The following is a 27,427-nucleotide window of genomic DNA, read 5'->3' on the forward strand; positions in this document are numbered from 1 at the left end:
ATGTAGACTGTCCTCTATATGATTTTGAACAGATGCGTCTATTCCCCACCAGAAACCATTGAATTCCCCACCAGTGGGGGATTCCCAACCATTTGGAACCACTGGTCCAAAGTGCTTCATGAACCTCGCGACAGCTCAGGTCTAGGTTTACCTTTACTCAGGGCCGAAACAGCAATTCGTCAGCCCCCCCCCCCACCCCCTAAAAAATAAACACGTTCGTCACGTTGCTGATGGACTTGTGAAAAAATTATTCATCGATTGGCTCGAATTAATCAATATGACACACTTCTTGTGTTTTGGGGTATCAATATGAGTTGAAATTACCTATTGGTCTCCAGCTCCAGGATAATGTCGCAATTGCAGATATTGCAATGTGCGAAGCACTATAGCTCTTCAAGCGGCGTTTGATACTTTAAATTTCTCTCTCATAATCGTCACGAAATACGTTTTTACGCCTGCTTATTTCAACTACCAGATTTAGCCTTATTAGTAGCTAACACTATATGTGTACAATATAATTTAGATAAATTTATCAATGATTTATAGCTTTACTTTTTAACCCAAGTGCCAACGCCTTTTTTCAGTACGCAATAAATGCTGCCTTCCCTACAGCTTATTCTGCTTCAGACTAAACAGCAGAAACCTGGTAGGCCTACTGCTGTTTACCGCGACAATGACGTCCGCTGCGATAGGTTGGTACAGCCGAAACTGCTACACCACTCACTGCCCTAGATAAGCTATTGCACCACTTCCAAGTCAAATCAAGTGGTGCGTACGCGACGGGAGTTCCTTTCAATCATGATGTCATAAAATCTCGACGCAAAAGCATAATTTTAGAATATTATGCAACACAGATACCATAGGGAAATGATAGAAGTTCTGTAGTTGTTGAAAATAACACAAATAAGAACGCAAGTCGAAAATAAGGACATTTCTTAGAAATAAGGACAGTTGAATTTTCTAAGACGTGGCCCTTCAAAATAAGGACAAATCTTAGAAATAAGGACGGTATGGCAACCCTGCTCATACTACATGTTTTTCGGAAGTATTTACATAATTACAACATAATTACACAACTTTTGAAAAAAAAAACGCAATACTTTTTTCAAAAAGGCATTTGTTTAAAACACTGTTTAAAATATGTTTTAAACGAAGTGTTTAAAACACTATTTGTTTTGAATGTAACCCTATTCAGAGGCAACAATCAATCCTTGGCGATGACAATTCCTTTACACCAATGGTCTCAAAGCCTCATTCCGTAGGATTATACGAATAGGGGCCATGTTGGTGACTCCTGCACTGGTAATGAATGTGGAATTGGTTTGGTCTATACCAGTGGTTCTCAAACTGGGGAGCGCCCTAACATTTTGCGGGCGTGAAAGCGTATGAAGGGGGGCGCGAAGCTGCGGTCAAATGAAGAAATTTTTCGCGCACAACTCGATTTACCTCCGTTTCATAGTTTTTGCCCTGTAGTGCAAGGGCGGGCAACTTCTTCAGTCGGCGGGCCGGATATAGGAAAATTAAGTACTTGGCAGGCCGGATTGCTGAATCAATACATCATTCGCCCATTTATCCACATATACAAGGAATAAATCGTATTTAATGAATGTATTTTAACGACAGCAATGTCACTTCAAAGCCATTTCTCACCGATGGTGACGAAGACAATGTGGATTTGAGAATAGCATTGTCATACAGGCGCCGCCATGTCTGCTTCTATCTGATCAGTCAACACACGGTACAATCATTAATTAAGATTTCAAGGCATTCGATAACCCCTGTACCCCTAATTTACCAAGATATCAACTCATTAGGGTTGAGTAGGTGACGAGATAGCGTCGTTGTTCAACTGTGTGGCCTGATTAATCTCGATATTGAATTCATGCGGTTCGCGTTCTCTACGAAATTTGTAAAGTTGCCCGCGACCCGTTTTGAGTTGGCGACGTCTGGTATAACGGTGTCTTACTAGGGTTACCATACGTCCTCTTGTAAGAGGATCTGTCTACTTTTTATACTTTTTTGAAAGTGTCTTCAGAGGACGCCAAGGTGTCCTCTTTTTCGAGAATTTTGGTTAAATATATGGCAAAATCGACTGAGACACAGTAAATTAGCACTTAAGTAACGCTCCAGCAGCTATTTCGGGAGATGAGCCGGAAAGTTGACCTGATAATGTGAAAGGAAAAACTGTATTTTGGGCGCTGAGCGAGAAAGGTGACCTTTCTTTTTTTAGTCAACTGACCACGAATTGGGAAAAATTTACCATTTTTCAGGATTTTCCTCCGGATTTGCAAGTCGGAAAATTTTGAAAAAGTGTCCTTATTTCAGATTTCCAAAATATAGTAACCCTATACGTCTTACAAAAGCCTAGAAGTGTGCCGTGCTACAAGTCGGCGGTTACGGAATGAAAAATAAGAAATATCACCTTGGTGTAAATGACCATTTGTAGTCGACAAACACCATGATTACCACAAGCAACATTAGGGTTGAGTACACCGTAAATGCCGATAATGCAGCAATTCTCGCTTCGACGAACTTATGCGTAAGCTCCACTCTCGCACGCTGCGCATACACGTATAGTATAACATACAGCCAGTAAAATTTGATGTAGTAAGCAAGTAGTGTTGTTGTCAGTAGTGCCGTATGTTGCCCGCCCCTGTTGTAGTGTATAGTCTGAATTTCATATTGGAGAATTGCATCAACATTCATAACCTTCCATACCTTCAAACTATCCATTGGGATTGCCAGCATTGTCGTTGCATTTTGTGATACGATGATAGGGGGGCGCGCGAAATTTTTCGCTATCCCAAAAGGGGGCGTGTCTAAAAAAGTTTGAGAACTACTGGTCTTTACTCAAACACTTCCGTCACGCTAGGTCAGGTTATTTTTCACAAAATGTTTCGACCTATAGGTATTGTATCCTGCAGCGCACAGCGTGTCAAAATCGAAGGAAGAAACACTGTGCCACTTATGAGACTTAGAGCCATTTGTACATTAAAGATGCTTCAAAACTATAACTATATCTACCCGATCTTCAGAATTTGCAAATAGAACTGAAACTAGTCAATTTTCAAAATCAGCAACTAGAACTAGACCCAGAACAACACAAAAAAACCTTTAGTTAGTTGTTTAGTTTGTACAAGTCTGGTTGTGACCCACAACCTATATATCAGTGGTCGGGAACCTATGGCTCGCGAGCCATATATGGCTCTTTTGGGTATAAGATATGGCTCTTTGCCAAATATATATTTTTGAACTGAATTGATCAATATTGCGGCGACTTGTTGGTAAATTTTCATCACGACCAGAATAATTATTCTCGTGGCAGGATAAACAAACATGTCTTCAAGAGGTAGAGACAATGCCGTCTTCAGGTTTAGGGGCTCGGACTCCCTCTTTTCAAAATCATCAAATTTAAGTTACTGTCGCGAATTCTACGTACCCGACTCGAAATCTTTAATTGAGCGATACGTTGATTAATCAAAGAGCATAGCATACATGGCCACGCCCATTCAAAACGCAGTTTTAAAATACTCATTGTCTTCCTGATCTACGGCGCGGAATGAACTGTTGTAGATGTGACATTCACCATTACAAAATCGAATTACAAACAACGCCATAGCTATTCACGTTCTTGACAAAATGTAGGAGTGTAGCGCTACGTTATGTTGCCACCGAATACTTTGAGAATTGAGAAGTCGATAAGTATTAAGATTTTCCGAATCAGTGTGACAGTCGCATTCGATTAATATCATCAGTTTCAACAAATTCTGAGCTACTTACGATGGATTGTGTTATCAATGGTGAGGTGAGGCTTGGCCCGTCAGTGGCTTACCCTTCGTCTCGAGCTCTATTTTCGAGCAATAAATACCAGTTTTTACAGAGAAAATATGGCGCACACGAGGAATCTCATGTAGTGACTTCGAATAAGTGCTATGATGACGTCACGAATTTTCAATTGTGACGTAACAGTTGAATGGCATGTATGGCTCTTTGGGAGTTGAGATGGAAAAAAATAGGGCCAATATGGCTCTTCGGACAAAAAAGGTTCCCGACCACTGCTATATATAATATGCGTTGTTTTGTTTAGAATACATTCATGTTCACTGTTCAGGTTAATAACAGGGTGCAGTACTACATTCAATGTGAGCAAGGATGTCTACCACATTCTCAGTTGATTTACTAGTCACACAAACCAAATAAACAAAACCAAATACAATGAACTTTCCATAATTGCCAATCGCAGAGATTTAGTTGTTTGTTTTGAGGTATACATGGTGTGTGTCGAATACTATCGTCAGTTACACCAGGTCAATTTTCTTCATTCTTATTCCCTAGCTGCCGACTTGTAGCACGGCCCACTTCTAGGCTTCTAATAAGACACCGCTTGCACCGATGAGATGGCGAGAAAGATTGGACGTCGTCCCAACACTGCTACACACCGCTCGGGATACTGACCAAGCTGTAACATCCCATACAGTTTAGTGTCTTAGTAGAAGGACGTGTCTATTGGTTGGTATGAATAAAAAGAGTTAAAGGGGCACTGCACTCTAAAAATGATGTGGTCTCAAATTGAAGGGCAAAACGAAAGAAAAATTTTGGCCGCAGCCGTTTTCTTCAGAACGCCACCTTAATGGAGCTGTAATGTATTGAAATTTCCAGAGTTGCAGCACGCAGAGGTCGAACTTTATATAGTTGTCAGCCTATGTTATGAAGGAAATAGAATACACTAGGCCCGATTTTGACATAAATCTCCTGACTGGACAATGGACATCTTCCGTTGAACGCGGTATCCAAACCACCTCACACAAAAAAATCTGGTAGATTTACAAAGAAATTTCTGTAAATTTTACAACGAATTATCGGTCGCAGCTAATAGCAGCGTGTAGTTTGTCATTTTACATTTTGATATGTAATATTACATTAATTTAGCTGCTAAGTCAAGTTACCAGAATTTCTTCGCAAGGTTACTGACAGTTACTCGCTACGGCATTTTACCAAGCTATTGGCAAAATTGATTAGCTTCCAAGCCCCAGCAACCAGTGGATACGTGGAAGTGCATGTCACTGTGATATCATTCTCGTTGCGATTTGACCTGATTCAACCTCGTTCGCGAGACAGGATTAGGTCACACGGAACTGATTGATCCTAGTACCAATTTCGGTATAGTGCATAGTTGGGTGCAAGAAGCAGCTGACAATGTAGTTACACCATATACATTATATTATAAGGCTATGGCTACACGGTCGGTCTCGGCGGTTAGATTTGTTGTAACAGATAGGGCTAATGAGTTACAAAAATCAGTTTAGGATATATAATCTTATTCCTGAAACTAGAAATATCAGCACATCAGCAGGCTCAGTTGACCATTTCTTAATGGCGGACACGGCGACCTATAATAGGTTACCTTATGTTGCGCGTTGCAGGTTATTCTGAGATTCGTAGTAAACAACCAAAAGTCAACTGTGACATCACAAATAGCGTCCGGTTAGGTAAGTAAGTAGGGAACCACACGTGGAGCAATAAATATCAATATATACGAAATTAGATGCAAAAGAAAGGGACTATAGGTGTTGATAGATGTTTCTGTTTGAAAAACCAACCTGGATTGAACATTATAACGTGGACAGTAAATATTATTGGTGGCATATGTGAGCGGATGAATATCACTTATTTCAAAGTCGTCTGCGTGTCGAGCCGAGTAGCCGACTGGTCGGCCATTAATATTGAGCTTTGGGCATGCAAAGGCTGACGGTGCGAAGCTTATGACTTGTGATTGAAGAAAGTAGAGACTTTCGTTGAAGATTGTCAGGACTGATGAATGGGATGCACATCGTAAAAGGTACAGTAGCCTACTGTATAGTATTAGTTACCGTGAATATCTACGACTGTGCACACCACCCGGATGACTTTGGTTTCAAGATTTAAATATTTCAGTCGCCCCATTCTCAGTTCTATTTTGGGATATTAGTCGACTTGTATAATGGCCTGCGACACCACATACTCTGCCGCGGAGTAGTTGAAACTGTTAGCTTGTTATTGACATTTATCGGGTCATAGCTTAGATATGTTTTCATCCACTGCTCGATATGTTTGGCTCACATGCCGCATTAAATGAGGCACCTTTTCTTTCAACACATTGATCATTTAAGTCATGAATCTCTGTTATATCATGTTAAATGAGGAGTCGTCAACTCACAATGTACCAGTACCGGTACTTCAAAACTTGTTATATTTTTGTTAGCCTATTTTTCTTAGTCTTTATAAGTCATGTCTAGGTTAGCAACTTGGCTTAGTATAGCGACTTACGCATGAATTATTTTTAGTGGAACTGCAAGATACCAGTCACACAGAAGGAATGAAGACGAGAAAAAGAAAGAATTGGAAGTTTATCCGGCGTTGGAATTAATTCACCTTTTCTTGGGACCACTCGTGCTATATTTGCATGCCTCCTAAACAAGAATTATACCTCCAGCAGCAATACTTTTTCATCGTGAATCATGAATGAATATACAGTTGTCCTAATGTCGTCTTGAGGGCGTGAAGAAACTTTTGCGGTATTTTGGCATCGCGTTGCTTTGGGATAGGTATGGATGTAGGCTGAGACGTGAATTTACAAGCTGGCATGTAATCTGATTTACAAGGACAGCATGTAGGGTTGTAGGTAGGTAGGTAGGTAAGGCGGTAAAATTACAGTCTCGGTGGTAAATGTACACAGAAGAGAATGTAGATTGAATATACCAGAGGTGACTGTAACATTACAGTCTGGCATGTAAAGTTAGATTACCGGACGGTTGTAAGTTGAATTTACATTGAGTGACGGTAATGTTATATTACTGCCAAGTGGCTGGCCACCCTGCTTCCAGACATTTCGCGGTAAATCGAGGTAAATTTTTTTTTGTGTGTAGGCGTGTATACGACATATTTCCTTCATAACATCGGCTGACAACTATATAAAGTTCGATCTCTGCGTGACTGCTGGAGCGTGCTGCAACTCTGGAAATTTCAATACATTACAGCTCCATTTCGGTGGCGTTCTGAAGAAAACGGCTGTGACCAAAATTTTTCTTTCGTTTTGCCCTTCAATTTGAGACCACATCATTTTTAGAGTGCAGTGCCCCTTTAATAATGTTTGGAAATGTTGACTTGAGCCGTGCGAATAATGGCAGGGGGCGTTTGACACCTCGTTCATTGGCCAGGCCCGATGAGTAAAAAAGTTTGAGAAACAGTGTCTTGGAGCAGTATTCAGATACTGGGATACGATAGATTTCCTAATTTAGTCACACTGGTGAAATTCGTCAATGACGATGATGGAACGTGAAGCCTTAAACCTGAGTTTCTGAAATTGTTCAGGGCGCGGATCCTAAATATTTTAACTCATTACGTGGACTTCCTAACTGCGAAGGTTTGGAATTTGATAATATAAGTAAGCGCATTCTATGCTCCCCGTGTTTTCGTCAAGCGACCCTGCGTCTGAGTTGTGAGGAATACAAGATATTTAACTTTAAGCGCGGGATAACGCATTAATATTACCACCATTTGCGTTTCCCCCGATACGATCACCGTATAAAAAGGTTAATGCAACGGCGCACTTAACCACATCGCAACTCTGAAGAAAGCCAGAGATTGAAGAAATAATAATTTAAGCGCAAGTAACATACTTTGAATGCGAACATATGAATAATAGAACTACCGAAAGAATTAGTGGGACCGGGGCTTTTTGAGTTAGAAGATATATTTGCATTATATTCTTTGGGAACAACAACCAAGTCACACTGGTCCGAGAGTAGTGCAAGTACCCCCTGGTGAGAGGTAAATATAAAAGATAAACAAAGAATTTGTTATTCGTAAAATATAATACACAATTGAACACTTCCTGTATTGAAAATGCTGCATTTTGGAGTCACAAACACTGCATTTTGACTTGCGTGATGCGCCGATATCGTTTCGCAAAACAGGAAATTCACTAAAGCGCAGTGCGTTGTGCGATTTTGAAAAACAGATGTTCGCGGCTGTATTTTGATCTGTGTGACACAATAAAAGCCTCCGTTTCGCAAAACAGGAAATTCACTAAAGCGCAGTGCGTTGTGCGATTTTGAAAAAACAGATGTTCGCGGCTGCATTTTGACCTGTGTGACACACTAAATACGTCCGTTTCGGAAATTCGGAAACGCGCCTGTTGTGCAAGAGGATTTGTTTTCGAGCGCGCGCGACCTATATTTCGAATGACTCTGGCATCCTGCGCGCTGAATTGTTTCCCGTGCAGCTGGATGTTTTGTCCAGTCAGTGCGAAATAGTTTGCTAAATCTAGGAATCAGTCGCAAGGTGTTACTTTAGTAGTTTACCACAGAGCCGGCGTAGATGGTAATTCGAAAACCAACAATAACCGCACTCGCAAATTACCACACTTCAAAAAAGTGTAAAATAGATTGCAAATCACGCCATCGCTGACAAGATAATGTCTCGGACATAACCATCTTTAGTGACTTGATGTTACAGCCTATCGCTCACGCGGTGAAATTTTAGTAATCATTTTGTCACAGAACTAGATTTAGCTGGTAAGACTTAATAAGTAACGAATAACAGAACCGCCAGTGTGGGCAACTTGAATAGCAACAAATTGTCACGTATTGCCATCCTAACCCTAATCCTTCGTGAGGTTACTGCATACTCAAATAGGTGTGAAATAATTGTAAAATCAGACGATCACTGACAAGGGTAACGAATAACAGAACCAGATCGGCGGCGACTTGAATACCAACAAATTGTCAATTGTCGGTATAACTATAATCTTTTTAGGAGTTTATTCTTTTTTGAAACTGAATATTACTTGACTTGACCAACTTTCGGCTCCGTTTTCGATTTCCACACAGTCGCTACAAGTTTTCACGCTTCTTGAATAGGATTGACTTTAGTTGCGTCATAAGACTCATGATAATATTCAATCAATGTGTTAATTTACCAACTCGAAATCTCACTCGTGCTGCAAGTGAAGCTGAATTGTATCCGAATATGTTAAATTACTGCCTTGACATCAGGATAATATTATTCAAAGTCTGTAAACATGGTCATGGTAATGTCTTATATCAATCATATTAAGAATGTTGATGGCGTGTTTGTCGGATTATTTACACAATGATTTGAAACAGAACGTTGAAACTTACAACTTTATCATTGGTCTATAATTATTTTTTGTTGCAACTGAGTTTATGGAAATGTAATCGCTAGTACATCTTACCATGGTCAAGAGAGTTATTCACAACAACATTCACAAGTGTTAAATCCAATTTTCACTTACTCGATCACTACAACTTGCAAACTTGAATAATTCATTCTGGTTGTATTCATGAGAATATTCAATCAATGTGTCAATTTGTCAACTTGAAATGAAATTCACTACACAAATCAAGTTGATTCGTATTTGAATGTGTTGATTCGGCACAACCCTAATCCATTGAGAAATCCATTTAACGCGATCTGTCGATTCGAACGCAACCTGAATATTACTGACGCCAACTTTCAAACACGTCGGAGTATTCACACATCCCGCGCCGTTGTTTTCACACCTATCGAATCAATACCAACTAGCTCTACAAGAATCAAGAATCATAAGCATGCACATTATACAGTTATTGTATATATCAACTTGAAATCAAACTCGTAACAAAAACACGCATCTTATCACTTGCCAACTCTATATCATGAACATCCTCGAACCCATATTATTAAGAATGTTATGGCACGGCGTCGGAATCCACTCGCAAGATGTTCTATAGGTAAATTGAGATCACCTAAAATGAAATATTTTGACTTTGGTGTAGTGTGAATTGAAATAGGATTGATAAACATCACCAACTCTCACCTAGTCACATCTTGAGATAATACGCACATTGATTTGGAACAAGTAATGACACATCGCAACTCTATTCAGCTTTACGTTTGTCAAAGATAGTTTCAGAAATACTATCACTATGACATCTCAACATTTTAACATCTCGCCATACGCAGAATAGTAAAATACAAAAACCTTTTCAAGTCAATCCGTTTGTAACTCACCAGATCAACTCTTTACGACATAGTTAATACAACAATAACTAAATTATCGGCTAACTCGTCATGATCATTCTTGGAATCAACGCGAACCTGGTTACTGACTTGAGTTAACCACAAAACAGCATCAATTTTTAAATTCTGCTTGTAGCTGTTGGATTATTCGCATTCGTCCATAGAGAATATTATTGAACTCGTAAGTATGCTATTTCAACGAACTTTCGTTTTATTCCAACCGCGAAAAATAACGTCTAACCGTAAGACTTGAATCAAATCACCCATTTGTTTGATGATAACACACATACAACAAAAGCATTATCGTGGTTTTGTAAACTGGTCATACTAATCAATGCATTTCTCAATATTAAAATACAAGTCGTCAGACCTTTTGTTTGAAGTGTCATTTCAAATTGCAGAAATAGATTCGCTGTTGTCTATGTCATTCATACAAATTACATTTCTGCGACATAGAAGCAAAATATATATATATATATTCTTTTATTTGAATAAAACAAATCATCCATCTTCGACTTGTGGTCTTAAATCATATTCGACAATTTATCACGAATGGATTGTAACGAAGTTAGGAAAAAAGTTGTACAACAAAAATTTTTGAAACAGTGTTCTTATCATCTCCATTTGTGAGTCTACCTAACACAATCGCGAATCGATGTTTCCAAGTACACCATAGTGTATTAAATAGGCTAGAGTTGTCAATGTAAAATTGCGCATGTGTTCGAATTTCGTAATGAAATATTATTGATTGGGAATTAATCCTTTACTCACTTCTGTATGTATTACAGAATGCTATATTGTGCTTGCTAATATTTTACAAATCTGTCAGTTGTAATTACCAGGGTCAAATGTAAAGCAACAATATGGTTAATGTTGAATTTACAGACAAACAAAACATATTTTAATCATTTTCGTTAGAAAGTCGTTATTGATACATTTAACAATCGGTTCAATATTTTATTATTAGAGTGTGTGATGAGAATTGAAACACTTACGCGCATTTCCCGGTTTCAAGATATCGCACTACGTGAATTGACATATACGGCCACTTGATTATTGCTTAATCCGTTCGCACCATTTCACACTTTGATCATCGCAAAATCAATTTCGAGAATGTTTGTTGCCGTTATCTTAATTGGATAGACGTGAGTTATTTGTAGAACACGTACTATCAAAGAAATCAGAAACAGAACCTACGTGAAATATGATAAACGTGTTTGTTCATTAGTACTATTGATATAACGTTCTCTATTTCCATTCGGTACAGTAATTTTCACCACAAAACTTAATCACTAAAAGATCTTACTTGGACGTGGTTGAATTCTAGACAAGATCAGTCCTGACTTAGCAGTACAAGACCCCGAGAGTATCACTGAGCTGTCAACATAGCGCACGTATTTGAATATATCACTTAGTCTTAGTGGATTAAAGCTAAAGCATCGATAGTAACAACCAACGTGATTATTACTATTATTTATTTCGTAATCATTTCAACAAATTACACACACTGTATTTTACATTGGTTGTTTTTGCGTGACATGAGAATAATCGGATCACCACGAACCCAAGGTGTATTTTACTCACTCGTCGCATTATGGACATTTCCCAACATCGGTCCCGTCGTATGGATAGCTTTTCTAGATACAAATTATATTAGTGTCGCAGAAAACAATTTGGTGTAACAGAAAATAATTTTCACACGCTTGAAATATGAAACGCATGCGTGAGTCTTCATTCAATATTTTCTTTGCGACAAATATTTTGAAAATTGCCCCACTCGAATGTTGATCGAGGTTTATCACATCAAGCTTTCGTCGGTGAATTAAGATTACATCAAACCTACGAATCTGTAACTGTGTCGTTCAACTAACCGAGTTGTAATCACAATTCGCTACCGTTTTCGTTTAGTGATTGGTGAACTGGTGACAAGGTGAGAGTTGGTGATGTTTGTCAATCCTATTTCAATTCACACTACACCAAAGTCAAAATATTTCATTTTAGTGGATCTCAATTTATCTATAGAACATCTTGCGAGCGGATTCCGACGCCGTACCATAACATTCTTAATAATATGGGTTCGAGGATTTTCATGATATAGAGTTGGCAAGTGATAAGATGCGTGTTTTTGTTACGAGTTTGATTTCAAGTTGATATATACAATAACTGTATAATGTGCATGCTTATGATTCTTGATTCTTGTCGAGCTAGTTGGTATTGATTCTATAGATGTGAAAACAGCGGCGCGGGATGTGTGAATACTCTGACGTGTTTGAAAGTTGGCGTCTATAATATTCAGGTTGCGTTCGAACCGACAGATCGCGTTAAATGGATTTCTCAATGTATTAGGGTTGTGCCGAATCAACACATTCAAATACGAATCAACTTGATTTGTGTAGTGAGTTTCATTTCAAGTTGACAAATTGACACATTGATTGAATATTCTCATGAATACAACCAGGATGAATTATTCAAGTTTGCAAGTTGTAGTGATATGATCGAGTAAGTGAAAATTGGATTTAACACTTGTGAATGTTGTTGTAAATAACTCTCTTGACCACGGTAAGATGTACTAGCGATTACATTTCCATAAACTCAGTTGCAACAAAAAATAATTATAGACCAATGATAAAGTTGTAAGTTTCAACGTTCTGTTTCAAATCATTGTGTAAATAATCCGACAAACACGCCATCAACATTCTTAATATTATTGATATAATCCTGATGTCAAGGCAGTAAATTAACATATTCGGATACAATTCAGCTTCACTTGTAGCGCGAGTGAGATTTCGAGTTGGTAAATTAACACATTGATTGAATATTATCATGATTCTTATGACGCAACTAAAGTCAATCCTATTCAAGAAGCGTGAAAACTTATAGCGACTGTGTGGAAATCGTAAACGGAGCCGAAAGTTGGTCATGTCAAGTAATATTCGGTTTCAAAAAAGAATAAACTCCTAGTTATACCGACAATTGACAATTTGTTGGTATTCAAGTCGTCGCCGCCGTTGTGGTTCTGTTATTCGTTACCCTTGTCAGTGATCGTATGATTTTACAATTATTTCACACCTATTTGAGTATGCAGTAACCTCACGCAGGATTAGGGTTAGGATGGCAATACGTGACAATTTGTTGCTATTCAAGTTACCCACACTGGCGGTTCTGTTATTCGTTACTTATTAAATCTTACCAGCGAAATCAAGTTCTGTGACAAAATGATTACTAAAATTTCACCGCGTGAGCGATCGGCTGTAACACCAAGTCACTAAAGATGGTTATGTCCGAGACATTATCTTGTCAGCGATGGCGTGATTTGCAATCTATTTTACACTTTTTTGAAGTGTGGTAATTTGCGAGTGCGGTTATTGTTGGTTTTCGAATTACCATCTACGCCGGCTCTGTGGTAAACTAATTACTAAAGTAACACCATGCGACTGATTCCTAGATTTAGCAAACTATTTCGCACTGACTGGACAAAACATCTAGCTGCACGGGAAACAATTCAGCGCGCAGGATGCTAGAGTCATTAGAAATATAGGTCGCGCGCGCTCGAAAACAAATCCTCTTGCACAACAGGCGCGTTTCCGAATTTCCGAAACGGACGTATTTAGTGTGTCACACAGGTCAAAATGCAGCCGCGAACATCTGTTTTTTTCAAAATCGCACAACGCAATGCGCTTTAGTGAATTTCCTGATTTGCGAAACGGAGGCTTTTATTGTGTCACACAGATCAAAATACAGCCGCGAACATCTGTTTTTCAAAATCGCACAACGCACTGCGCTCTAGTGAATTTCCTGTTTTGCGAAACGATATCGGCGCATCACGCAAGTCAAAATGCAGTGTTTGTGACTCCAAAATGCAGCATTTTCAATTCAGGAAGTGTTTGATTGTGTATTATATTTTACGAATCACAAATTCTTTGTTTATCTTTTATATTTACCTCTCACCAGAGGGTACTTGCTCTACTTCCGAGTCACAATTCAATCTCACATTTTCAGTTTTGACTCGAGTCAAGTCGAGTCATTTTCAATTCGCCACCGAGTCAAGTCTAAGTCCAAGTCAGCGAGCAGAGGGTCGATTCCGAGTCATGGTATTATGACTCGAGCCCGAGTCTAAGTCATTGTGTTGACTGCTCAGTTTCAAGTTAAAGTCTTGTTAAACCTACTTTTTATAACTCTGTTTGGTGATATAGAATGGTTCCCATTTATAATATACTAATTTTCCTCACTTTTAGCAGTTTCTGGTCGCATTTCCGAGTACCAGTACCAATAGACGAAATCCCAATAGTGTGGATACTTTACCATTGTTCGAAACTACGATGAAATGCCGGTGTTGGCCGTCTGAGTCTCGAGTCATATGACTTGGTTCGAGTCATGCGTAACTACTCGAGTCCAAGTCGAGTCAATAAACAAACTGACTGGAGTCGAGTCGAGTCATTTTCCTATTTCGAGGAAATGACTCGAGTCAAGTCGAGTCATCAGAAAATCGTGACTCATGTCATTATAACCCTGGAGAACAATGTAACGCATCGGTTTAGCATCGGCGTTTTCGCCTTTCAGTCCATGTGCCTAACTCTGAAGTGATTGTGAAGCTTTTTGCCCTCTCGAAATGTCGTTTCGATATCACAGACTTGTATCCATATGTAGGGCGCTTACAATGCGGCATGACAAAAAATAAAGTTGTTCGATATTTGCTGTGTTGTGATAATATTATTTCGGTTAATTTTGGATCATTTGGGTCATTTTAGATTGTTTTTTGGACAACAATTTTATTTTAATCTGGTTTAGCATGAATATAAAACACGAAATCATTATAAGCAATCGCGTTCTTACTTGCTGGACATGGTTGAGTATTGCATCCTCTGTACTTTTTCGGACAATTGGCACTCCTTGACCCAGAGCATTTCTTAATCTTGAACTGCATTCCACCCCCACATGTTTTGGAGCAAGGTTGCCACTTTCCGGGCACTGAAATATGACGGACTCAGTAATTTAACTACATTGCTGAAATTCGAAGACGACAGTGAGAATGTGTGATGTCACGACACGACACGTGGTAAACAGGGAAAGCGAGAGTTTGAGCGGGCATGCGTTACCATTATGTCTAACTTTTCCATAAATGATTTACTGCCTGGCTTGAAGCTCTGCGTGTCATTAATTTTTATTGTTTATTGGTGTACCTAGGGTTACTATATTTTGGGATCCGGACAAAAGGAATCTTTTTACAAACCACAAAAGTTAAATGACCGGACTATAGAAAACTGCTGCTTTGGGAATTTTCACCGGAAACGGTCATATTCCCAGCCCGACTCGTGAAAGACCCGCTCGAACTTCCGCATACATCTATGGCGTTTTTTTAGTCATGCCTGTCCAGTGGCCTGGGTGTCAAAGCTATAAAGGTGGATATTAAGCCGTCCTCGGAGAACATTTTCGATGTCCCGAAAAAGGAGGATGTATCCTCCAAAATGAGAACATAGGGTAACCCTAATTAACACTATGTGTGTCTTTTACGCAACTATACAATATGCAGTATTTGTTGAATCGTAATACTGTACAAAAACACTAACGTGAAGGTATAACTCCTGAGCGTTTAATACGATCTGTGCCAATTACTGCAGTACAGCGCAGATGCAATTCATTTATTAGGCAATAGTATACACTATTTCAAATACGTTGTCGACCTTTACGGATGACTATGAAACGAACAATTTATTTTTCGCTTAATTCTTGACAGAGTCGATTCGATGCGATGGTATAGACCAGAGGTGGGCAAACTTTTGGGCTCGCGGGCCGCATTCAACATCTAAATCCATTCGCGGGCCTCACTATATTAAATTGAGATTGAAATATTCACGCTAATTTTTCTCGATGGTGCGCACACTCACCAACTCACTGCACAGTCCCTTGGACAACAGTGCGCAACGACTGAAAAAAGGGTCATCACTTCGAATTTTCTCAGCGCAGAGATCGTGTCAGCACTGTGCAATTGTGCACGTACGCAGCTCAGAGGGAACATTGATTATTAGCCAAAAGGCAACTTTGTTATTTAATCATATAGCAGTGGTTCTCAAATTTTATTAGACACGCCACCATTATGATAGTGAAAATTTTTGCGCCCTCTTTACCGGATATCACAAAATATCCAAAAGAGAAAGCAGAATGCTAGCAATCCTAACGAATAGTTTGATGGCATTGAAGGTTATGGCTGTAGATGAGAGAATAATTATCAAATAGGAAATTTGGACAATAGACAGAGCAATCACCATGAAATAGAGGCAAATCGCGCAGAGCGCGTGAAAATCTTCAGTTCGCGCCCCCTTTCAGATGCTTCCACGCCCCCAGTTTGAGAACCACCGCCATATAGTGACCGATGAAATATGGCGATAATATATAAGTGGGTCGTCCTCAGTAACCAGTTTGTTAAGAAAAACACTCGTGGACCAAGTTATATCATTTCCGTTTTGAACTTATGTGATGTTTAGCAATTGAAACCTTTTAAAATGCGCGGGCCCTGAGGTCGGGATATCGTACAAGCAATGGAATGAAAATATACCGTAGTCAGAATATAACTTATAATTATCATGGTTGAATATAACGAGTAAAAGTTTAATCCAGTAATTGCAGCAATTAGATTTTAACTGCACATTTTTTAAATATTTTAAATACGATTCTTGAGCCTTTCGCGGGCCGCACAAGACGTTGTCGCGGGCCGCATGCGGCCCGCAGGCCGTAGTGTGCCCACCACTGGTATAGACATTAGTGCGGAGCGGATCTACAAATTCTATGGTCCTACTCCGATCCATATATTTTACAGCTCTGGTCCAACTCCGGTCCTGGAAATGACCATGATCCGGTCCGAAGAACTTCGATAATAATTATCTACTCTCATGGTGGTACTGAACATTGATTGAAACAATGCAATCAAGAAATTTAAAACTCAAAGATCGAGCCCATCCCTTATCTGAAGTAATTATGCCAACTGGTGCTAGCATTTGGTTTGCTTCCATGAGCGTTTCACTTCACCTATCGATTCGGGGGAGCTGGCTTATTCTTAATAAAAAATACTGATCCGGCTCCGATCCGATTCCTGCCGTACCAGAAAAGCACTGATCTGGCTTCGAACCGGCTCCGGCCCAAAATGAGAAAATCCGGCTCCGGTCCATGCCCCGCTCCACCAGTGGTATCTATTCTATGTAGGCCTATATATTCACAAACAGCCGAGAGTGTTTTTTTGAAACTATAATAACATTTACGTTTGGGTCACTAAAATGTATATATAAAACTACATTTTCGCGCACAACTTATTTTTAATGCCACAGTATGTAAATGTGTTCTTCAAAGAGTTGTGTTCGTCTTTAGTGTCTGATTTCTATATGCGTCAGATCAGTGGTAGCCCTACAATTATGGTGGGGGGCTTGGGCGAGACTTCCAGGGCCCGACCCATAAGTATGTAATAGCTGCTTTTGGGGGGCTCCGTCCCCGAGACCCCCTGTCGTGTCTTAACAACTTAATATTAGTGCACCTGGTGGAACGGGATTACCTGATTTGTTTATGACACTATAACATGGCTTTAAAGCAGGCTTGAATGTTAAATTGCTCTAGTTCCTGCCCCATCTTTTATCTTACATTGTCAAATTATAAAGGAATTGACCCAGTTACCTATAGCTCATGTCTTGATGTTGAATATGTATAGCATGTAGCGTGAAATAATAGAATAGAGATACAACTGCTGCATGCTAAATATACCACACTAATGTGGAAAGCTATCGACTGACATTAGTAATAAGCCAGCACATCATTTCGAGGTTTGAGACAGACCGCCCACCTCTCCCACACAAAAGCCCCCACTGACTAAGGTAATTTAAAGACTTGGTCGTCTCTATAGCCGCTCGTGTCGGGTGTACAGAACTCGTTTCTCAGGCAAGGTGCCTGAAGTTTTTACATAACTCACGAAATTACATTCCAAAAGAAACATCTTTAACGTAAACAATCGTAATACGTTTGCACCTGGTATGGAATTTATCTTCATTGTTTTTTCGATCCAACCCTGGTACTTTGGAACATTAACGTAGACCCCAGGAACTCCTACTGCACCACATATTGTACTTCCAAAGGAAACCACTCCAGCCATGAACCACTGACAAGACTTCCGTCTTTGGCACACCAATGGGCCGCCACTATCACCCTGAATATAATATCCTTGTAAGTTTAATCCGGCAAAAGTTATAGTTGATTGAGTGGAACTATATAACTGGGGTTATAGTCCGCGATGAATTACGGTGTTAAATTGTTTCGTCATGGAGTATTGGCTGACTCGGCAGGGCCGAGAGTGAAGTCAAGTCGAGATTTCCAGATTCGAATGGTGACTGACCTTCACAATAAAGATTAAAGGGTCGGATGCATATAAATTAAAGGGTGGGCAACTGGACATTTCGCCTTTCAGGAAAACTACGAGTGGGTCGGTAGAGCTATATGTGTTACCAATTTACATAGGCACACGCGTGGCCGAAATACCTGTAGATCGTTATCTGTGAGTCGCGTGACGCGGGATTTCACGTAAAACTACATGACTGCGTCAATTCATTAGACAGCGAAGTCGTTCCAATTAACTATAGATAACTAACCTGCGGATGCGGATAGATACGCATTAGGGTTGTCCAAAATTTGGAAAATCTTAAAAAGTCTCCGTGATTGTGTCTCATTCTATAGATTATTGATGATAAACAACAATTAGCCGGAAAGAAGCTTACATGAAAGCCGTTAAGATTTCGGTCAAAGCGTTTGAAAGTAGCTGCTCAACAAGGGGCGTGCCACCGACCATAGAACGGCGAGAAGACTAGTAATCAAATAACCACGGCTCTTGATTGGCTAATCGGCTATGCTCCAATGATCACGGCAGCAGCAGCTTGCTGATTAGGTGTTCAAGAAGTCTGCTACCGGCGGGGATTCTGAGTGCGCATTGTTAGTATTTAGGCAGGTGATGATTTAAGATTAATTCAGGACATGTTGAGTTACGAAATACATGATGAACAAACAGTACCTGCTTCACAAAACCTTTTACAGCATGACTGCTTTATTGTGAACGAAGCGGCTGTAGCCTACATGCCGTGCTTTCATCGAGGAAAAGCAAAGGCGCTTATGTAAGTGGTGAACGAATTCCCCGTTTAAGAAGGGATACATCATCAGTGAATACAAATATAAAGCTTGACTGTGACACTATACTTGGTGTGATCCTATTGGACCCTAGTTGTAGTATTGTAACAGAAGGCTCGTTGCCGAACTCAGGGGCTCCAGGTAACAGAAGGCTCGTGGTGCCTGAAGCTAATGCGTAGCTGATGGCGACTTGCTATCCTGTCGTTGTGAGTATTCTTAGCCGGGCAGATGCACTTGCAGATGTATTTCGGAGAAGCGTACGTCGCTGTTGCGTAGATGAATCTCAAGTCTCAAGGGGAGACTTGAGAGAAAACGTGGGTTTTTATACCCGTAAAATTCGTAACAATGCAAGTGATTGTAAGGCTTTAGCCAATGAGAACGGACTATTAAAGTTCTAGCACAGGAAGAAGGCAGCACTATAGCTAGGACTGTTTGGCGTAACAATGCCTACTGAGCATGCGCAATCTAGAAGAGATAGTAGCGTTCTGATGGTTGCTGATATAGTGAAATCCTAATAAGAGCACAGTAGCCTATATTTCCTTCATAGCAGATACCAGGCGTTATCTAGGGACATTGAATCAAAAGGACCAGCGGTCCGCTACAGTATATAGCTGAAGTTTTGAAGGTTCTAGAGATCGACTGAATCGGCCGGTTATGCTTGGCAGTTATACTTACAGCAAATTGAATTCACTTATAAGAGTTGTCAAAGTCCTTAATGATGCTGCAGAAAGAGGTGTAAGGTATGCACAGGCTATGCTGGATATGATATCCAAACTATGCTGGATACTATATGCAGCATAGTCTGTGCTTTTCTTCACACCTCTTTTCAACGGGATCGATAAGGAATTTGGCATACCATATCCAGCATAGCCAGTGCGAGTATACCTCTTTTCTGCATTATCAGGACTTTAACAACGCCTACAAGTGCATTCAATTTGCTGTAAGCATCTGATAAGTGCCAAGCATAACCGCCTGATTCCGCCGATCCCTAGAGCATTCAAAACGTCACCTATATACTACAGCTTCAGCCCAATAACATCACCCAAAGTATAGTGTCATTGTTAAGCTTTATATATTTGTATTCACTGATAATGGATCCGTACTGAAACGGTAAATTCGCTCAACACTTGCATAAGCGCCTTTGCTTTATCTCGATGAAAACACGGCATGTAGGTTTCAGCCGTTTCCTTCACAATAAAGCAGTCATGCTGTAAAGGCTTCTGTGAAGCAGGTGTTGTTTGTTCATCATGTATTTCGTAACTCAACATGCCCTGAATTAATCTTAAATCATCACCTGCCAAAATACTAACAATGCGCACTCAGAATCCCCGCCGGTAGCAGACTTCTTGTACACCTAATCAGCAAGCTGCTGCTGCCGTGATCATTCGAGCATAGCCGATTAGCCAATCAAGAGCCGTTGTATTTTGATTACTAGTCTTCTCGCCGTTCTATGGTCGGTGGCACGCCCATTCTTGAGCAGCTACTTTCAAACGCTTTGACCGAAATCTTAACGGCATTTCTGTAAGCTTCCTTCACGCTAATTATTGTTTTTTATCAGTAATCTATAGAATGAGACACAATCACGAAGACTTTTTAAGATTTTCCAAATTTTGGACAACCCTAATACGCATCCTCCATCGTCGAGGTATTTACTGCTCAGCAATCTAAAAGCAACATGATTTCTAATCCAGTAGCTGGCGATCCCAGCGCTCAAATTAAATAAAGTTGATTTTATTCGAAATCTACTGTCTTACTGATTCTGAAAATATACATTAAAATCGACAGTAGCTTTCAAATAAGACCAACTTTATTTATTTTGAGCGCCGGGATCACCAGCTCTGGGATTAGAAATTATCTTCCTTTTAGATTGCTGAGCAGTAAAAACATCTGGGCAAGCAAGCGTGATGACGGGAGTTACGTAGCCTATCTATCCCGTAGGTTAGTTATCTATCAATTTACCCAGTGGTTCTCAACCGGTGGGGAATTCCCCACTGGTGAGGAATTCAATTGTGTCTGGTGCAGATTAGACGCATTAAATAGGCTACAGCAGGGGTGGGCAATTATTTTTCTCTGCGGGCGAAAGGAGTAACGGAAAATATGTTAGCGTGCCGAGTCAAGATGTTTAGCTATATTCTGCAGCGTATTAATTTTATTTCTAAATTCAAAGCAGTGAATTACATCTTTAATAAATGCTGCTCAGTGGATGCGTTGATATTAGATAATGAGAAAATGACGGTTAATTAACATAAACAATAATATACATATATATATATCTTTAGTGATTTTATTTCAAAGTGCATGATAAAGCATAATAATAACCAAAGCAAGAAAAGAAGAAATATAGTGACGCCTATATGAATCTTTGATGGCTGGACATAAGATCTGAAGTCTTTTTATATATCAATGGTCCTTGGGTTTATAGTCTTTAGGGTGATTGTGACCGGTGTTATTGGAGCGTGACGAAATTGAACGTATATTTTCAGTCATATTTATATCTGGGTAATTTTCCATGTTCTGGGTTTGTCTATTTTTATAAATTTGCCAATCATCGTCATTTATGATATTTTGAATATTTATGTTCCCAATTACCTACCGTACATTTTAGTTTATGGTGACTCGGTTAATTTTCTCATTTCCAGGATGGCGATATCTCCTATTGGGTGGTTTTGGTAGGGTGTGGTGTTGGTGGGAATGTAGGCTGTTCAACAGCCGCTGTTGGGGTATGGGATGTGATATTTCCGGGGAGGGGTATGGGGGGTAGTAAAAACACACGAAATGGCAGTTTTGTTTGCATATTGGTACGCTTCACGATTTTTCGTGTCATCCTTGCGCCAGGGGTCATGCTAATCTTCTCTGTATCGTTCCAACTTTAGTATGTGTACCGCCGAGGGTACTATATATTTCCGTCATAATTCGAAACAATGTTAAACATGATACATTTTGATTCTCTTTAATCCACGTTTTTTTATTATTATATATTAAGACATTAATAGGTATTTGGGATAGTACAAAGCTTATTGTCTTGATCGCTGCCTATATCGGTTTCGGCCAACATGAGGCGGTATTTTTGGTTAAGGTTTCCTCGACGCCGAGATTTTTGACAGCAGACTACGTAGAGTAGCATGTTAGCCCAAACGTCATTATCCACATCTTGGTGTGTCGTTACGCGGTAACAGCCGACACCGAAATGCTGATCTTTATAAATAAAGCATTTTTTCGGGGATAGGGGTACCCATTACCAAAATTAATATCAAGACATATAGCCACGACAAATCGCGCGAAGTACGAAGAAAATTTAAATAAAGTTTTACAAAAATCAGATAAAACTATATAATTTATGTTAATTTACGAAATAATTTTGGGCTCCCTTCGACCTCGGACCCCCTCCAATGGGGGGGGGGGGGTGGCAATTACGGCCCTGCACTTAGTGCTCCATACCGCCTTTGAATTTCAGCTTTGGCTTTCTTATTTTGACATTCCCGTTTATCCTTTATGGATGATGGTGTCTCATGGTCAAACAACCGCCGGTTGACTTGGTTCACGCAATAGAGATTCGGAAACGTAGCCTATCACGAAACCATTTGAAGCTCAGACCGTGTAATACTGCAATGCGTAATGTGACAATGGTAACACAGAACTTTTGAACTAAGCTACATTGAAAGAGTGATATCTTGTGACTTTAATTGTTACGACATACTTTCCTGCATTGGCTTTATTTTGAATCTGGATTACTCATGCGAGACTGCCAGGGGCGGTAGGCTGCGTAATCGCGGCGTATTAATGAACATTGAACTCTGAACACTGAACAGGCTTCAAAGTAAAACTATTTCCGTCCCTGTTCATTTCATACAGCCTTGGCTTTATTCCACGCATCAATATTCAAATGTAGGTTTTATGTTTTGAATCCCAAGCAACGGGGACGCGGGCCTCTCAGAATAGCTCCGCATTCTAGATGCTTTCATTAGAGATCTTGAACTGTGGAAAATTAAGATTAAATCTGGTCGTGGTGGAACTGCGTTTCCAACATTAAATCGAATTATTAGGCCGAATGGTTTTTCCGACGACGTTCGAAGTTGGCAGTCAATCACTTAACCATGCTGATTGAAAAATTTCACCGCTATTTTATCGGCTTCGAGCATGACACACCTGCGATGGCGTTCTCAAGGAATCCCTTCAGATTTTCTATTGAAGAGGTTACTGAAGATGAAGACGATTACAGAATTTGTGAATCTGATTCGTTTGCCAAGTCTTGTTTTGAAGATTAAACACTGGGGAAATTCTGGGCAATAATGCGAAACTCATATCCAAAAGTTAGTGCAAAGCTTCCAGCATTTCCCTCCACTTATCCTTGTGAGCCAGATTTTTCAAGCGTTGTGGTTTTAAAAACAGACTTCTGAATTTGGAATCGGATTTGTGATGTCCAATTTCGAATATAAATCCCGATAGCCCGTCTATCGTATCAAAAAAATCCATCAGAATTCGCAATGATTGTAAGGCAAACTGTGCTGTTTTTTGTATTATCTTTCGTTGAAATGTTTCATTTTTTGAATATTATATGCTTTCTTTACACTGCTTTATTTACACTTTTCCAATAGCAAGTCCCTGCACGGCTGGCCAAACGTTACGGAGGGGTATTTTGCAAGAGTATATAGGAGTTTTGGGTAGTGGAGAATAAAAACTCGGAATAAACTTGAAGTGGGGAATAGCTTAATAATTGCATAATTTAGGCTTACCATATTTTGGAATCGGGAAACGAAAACACTTTTATCAAATCATAAAAGTCAGTTTACCGACTTTGAAAACATGTGATTTTCAGGTGTTTACTGGGAATCCTGTTGTTTTGACTAAAAAAAGTGATGAATGTTACTCGCAGGGCTTTGAAGCCGGTGCCCGGAGCCGGTGCCCCGGAGCCGTGCATTTTCACCAGAGCTGGAGCCGGAGCCGGAGCTCTACATAAAATTCAGCCGGAGCTGGAGCCCGTTATTTGAGGAGTAGCTCCAGCTCCGACGTACTTCATAAGATGCTATTATATATGCAACAACCACATCTGCTGATTTATCATAATTGAACAGCAGGCCTGAATTTTATTGCTGTGCACAGCAATGGCATAGAGGTCGGCAACCTTTTGCTAGTCGCGGGCCAAATTTCGGGTGTACAACTTTTTGGCCGGCCGGAATTTTTCTTAGCACTATATTTAACGCTCACTTCGGTATGTTATCCTACATTGCTGCAATCTCAATCATACCATTCAGAAGACACATGTATTTACACTTCAACAACACAGAATAATTGTGACAATTGACGCAGCTTGCTTTTTGAAAGGTTTTCATCTTCTGGTAACAAGTCAGATGAAACAAGAATCAGACCCTATTCAAAATGGACGTCCGAAATACGTGATCTTAGCTTGCTCTTCGTGAATTTCATTGTTCAAAACTATTGTTCACATGCGTACGTGCTTCCAAAAATCGATGCAATTTCTTTTGCATTTCTGGTCAAGCTGGGATAAAGACCAATTTCAAGAGCGTATACCCTTTGTCAAAGTCATGCAGCGATATGCTCTTTGCATGAAATTTGTCATTCAATTCAACGGCATCGCATTTCAGAAAGGCCGATTTGAAATTTTCAGGCAATGGTATTGGCGTCCACATCAGAGATGGAAGTCGGGCCGGGTTCGGGCCCAAAGTTATAAAAATTATCGGGATTGAATCGGGCCGAATAGTCACTACGAAAAGCATTGACTTCATTTACAAATTTGATTTGCAATTTTGTTCGAAAGTGGCACAACTACATATAAGACACACCAATACCGTATCACGTAAGTATGGCAATATCTGTGAATAAATTTTATACGCAGTACGAACCCAGATAAACTTCATTATAAGACGGCCCGAAGACTATGATTGAATAATGAAACAATGTCAGCTAAATAGTAAACAAGTGTCCCAAATACGCCAGACATTGATCATTGTTCAGGCCACATTGTGACGAAAACATGACTTACGGATGGATGGATTACCATGCTGGAGCCTGGATTACTACCAATTTAGTTATAATTTCGATGAGGCATGCTGAACTGAACAGCTAGAAGCAGGTGATGAGACGACGGCTTCCGTTGTGGCACAGCAGAATTGATCGATAGATGTGTTACGGCGGTGTTAATATTTATTAAAGAAAGCTTTTAGATGCGCCATAGTGATTTTGTCGTCCATGGTGAATTGCTTTAGGTCTATACGGAAACTAACTTATATTGTATTAGGCTATGTGACAGCGGTAGTATTGTTATATAGTAGGCTACACTAACAGTAAATAATGCAGACGACACATGAATTATCAAAAGAATTGCAAAGACATCCAGAACGATTTACGTTTTCTCCTGCTCCAGGTCGATCGGAGTTTTGGAGGATAATGAAAGTCGTAGCACGGCGTTGTCAGCCTACTAATGCTGTAATTGGTGTCACACCGGAAATTTTGACCGGAATAGTTTCATGCGGTGTTTGCAAACTAGTATTAAAATACGATTGCCAAAAAACAGGGTCGTCCCATATCAAGCGCCATTCCGAACATTGCAAGCCTGGGTCTCATGGAAAAAAGAAGCAGCAGCTAATGTTACAGTTTGCAAATAAAACGCTTAGACTAAGCGAATCTGAAAAGCTGGACATAAAAACTGCTGAATTGGAGTTTTGCGTTCGTGGCTATCATGCCTTTCAATCAGTTGAAAATGACGGCCTGATCAAGCTATTACAGCAATTTGTGAACATGTCCGCGACGCATGGACGTTTTAATGTATCACACGTGATATATGGACGTAAAACTATATCGTTATATTGCAAGGAAAAAGCTGCAGTAATAAGGGAAAGGACAACAGAGGTTTTAGTTGAACCACAGTTAGCCGAAGCCGTCGCAGTAACGTTGGACTTGTGGACGGACGAATACAAGCATACGTCATACCTAGACGTACACGTCTTCTGGATTGATAAGTCCTTTGAACTGAAACATCAAGTTTTGGCGGTACGTCATTTTGGGACTGAACTTCACACTGCTGAAAATATTTCACGGGTTATACAGACTATATTGGCTGAATATGCTATTGATGCTTCAAACAACTACCGACCACGGTGCAAATGTTGTCGCTGCCTTTCGAGTAGGAATGTTGGAAACGTCCGCACGCCTTGACTGTATGGCACATAGGCTACACACTTGCTTCTCAACCATGTGGTCACGGGTATGCACTTCACAGTCAGAATTGCTCGATTACGATAACAATGCATCTTCTCTAGTAAAGTATTGTAATCAAGCCTCCGGTGTGCAGGAACAACTGCCCGTGTCGTTGAAAAAGGCAGTAAAGATATGAAGTCAAGATTGACCCCGTACGCCCGTTCGATTTTTTACATCAGAAGACGATATCAATGTCATTGATTGGTTGAATAAGCATCATTCGCTGACTACGTATATCGCTCGTGATGTTGTGTGATTGCGGGTCGAGCTCACAGCAGATAGTCACTAAATATTCACAAACGGAAAGCTGGTTATTCCCAGAAAATTTTTGCAACAAAGCAACTTACGGAAAGCTGGTTATTCCCAGAAAATTTTTGCAACAAAGCAACTTTAAAGGTTGTCAAGGTGCATGGTGCATGCTCGTTAACCGTTGATTTTTTATGCTGCCAGCACCATGCATGGAGTGGCCCGCAGTTGAAATGCAATAAATTTGAGCCAAAGATCTTTTAATGGAGTGAAAATTACAATTTACCAAAAGGTTCACAGTGCAGAACCTACCAAGGTTCTGTTGTGAACACGAACCTCTAAATTTCCGAGGTTCACACACAGAACGCGAACGTGAACCTCACGTTCACACCATCCCTAATTGATAACCTAACTTTTATTTTTCAATTAGGAAAAGCATGAGCCAGTTTCGCTTCGCAATTGCTAAAACTTTAGGACTCGCATCCTTATAGTCATCTGAAATGAAATATCCGACTGTGCAAACTCATTTTGATTGTCACTTGCCAATAGCGTGCTGGTCCAAATATATTTCTGTTTAGAGATGTTTTGTTGGGGTTTGTGGAAACATGACATGTCAGAGATAGCAAAACCCAACAGGGTGACTTCGAAATGCTTTCAAAACATTTTGAATTTGAAGTTGTCAGTCTCAGCAAATTAGTAAACAGTCTTTTGAACCAGACATTCCCGAAATCTTCCTAATCTGTCCCAATGA

General features: G+C 39.9%; 1 protein-coding gene, 2 long non-coding RNA genes and 1 other non-coding gene across 4 annotated transcripts in view; 2 read left to right on the forward strand and 2 right to left on the reverse strand.

The window, feature by feature from the left end:
* The window catches only part of LOC145451868 (polyserase-2-like), a 111,980-nt gene that overhangs the window by 67,939 nt on the left and 16,614 nt on the right, over nt 1-27,427 (reverse strand). Inside the window, exons 8-9 of the mRNA XM_080330090.1 lie at nt 18,070-18,247; nt 14,896-15,030 (exon numbers count right to left, since the gene is read on the reverse strand). Coding sequence (XP_080186216.1) covers nt 14,896-15,030; nt 18,070-18,247 — 313 coding nt within the window. The remainder of the gene's footprint in view (nt 1-14,895; nt 15,031-18,069; nt 18,248-27,427) is intronic.
* The window catches only part of LOC145451878 (uncharacterized), a 249,497-nt gene that overhangs the window by 41,411 nt on the left and 180,659 nt on the right, over nt 1-27,427 (forward strand). The window lies entirely within an intron of this gene.
* LOC145452642 (uncharacterized) lies at nt 4,776-6,546 on the forward strand. The gene is made up of 2 exons (XR_013919459.1): nt 4,776-5,839; nt 6,324-6,546. It is a non-coding gene; the product is annotated as an uncharacterized LOC145452642 (long non-coding RNA).
* LOC145452967 (U6 spliceosomal RNA) lies at nt 22,005-22,109 on the reverse strand. The gene has a single exon (XR_013919605.1). It is a non-coding gene; the product is annotated as a U6 spliceosomal RNA (small nuclear RNA).

This window comes from Botryllus schlosseri, chromosome 12 (assembly GCF_051294905.1).
Source record: "Botryllus schlosseri isolate E-star chromosome 12, Bs_hap1, whole genome shotgun sequence".
Lineage (NCBI taxonomy): Eukaryota > Metazoa > Chordata > Ascidiacea > Stolidobranchia > Styelidae > Botryllus > Botryllus schlosseri.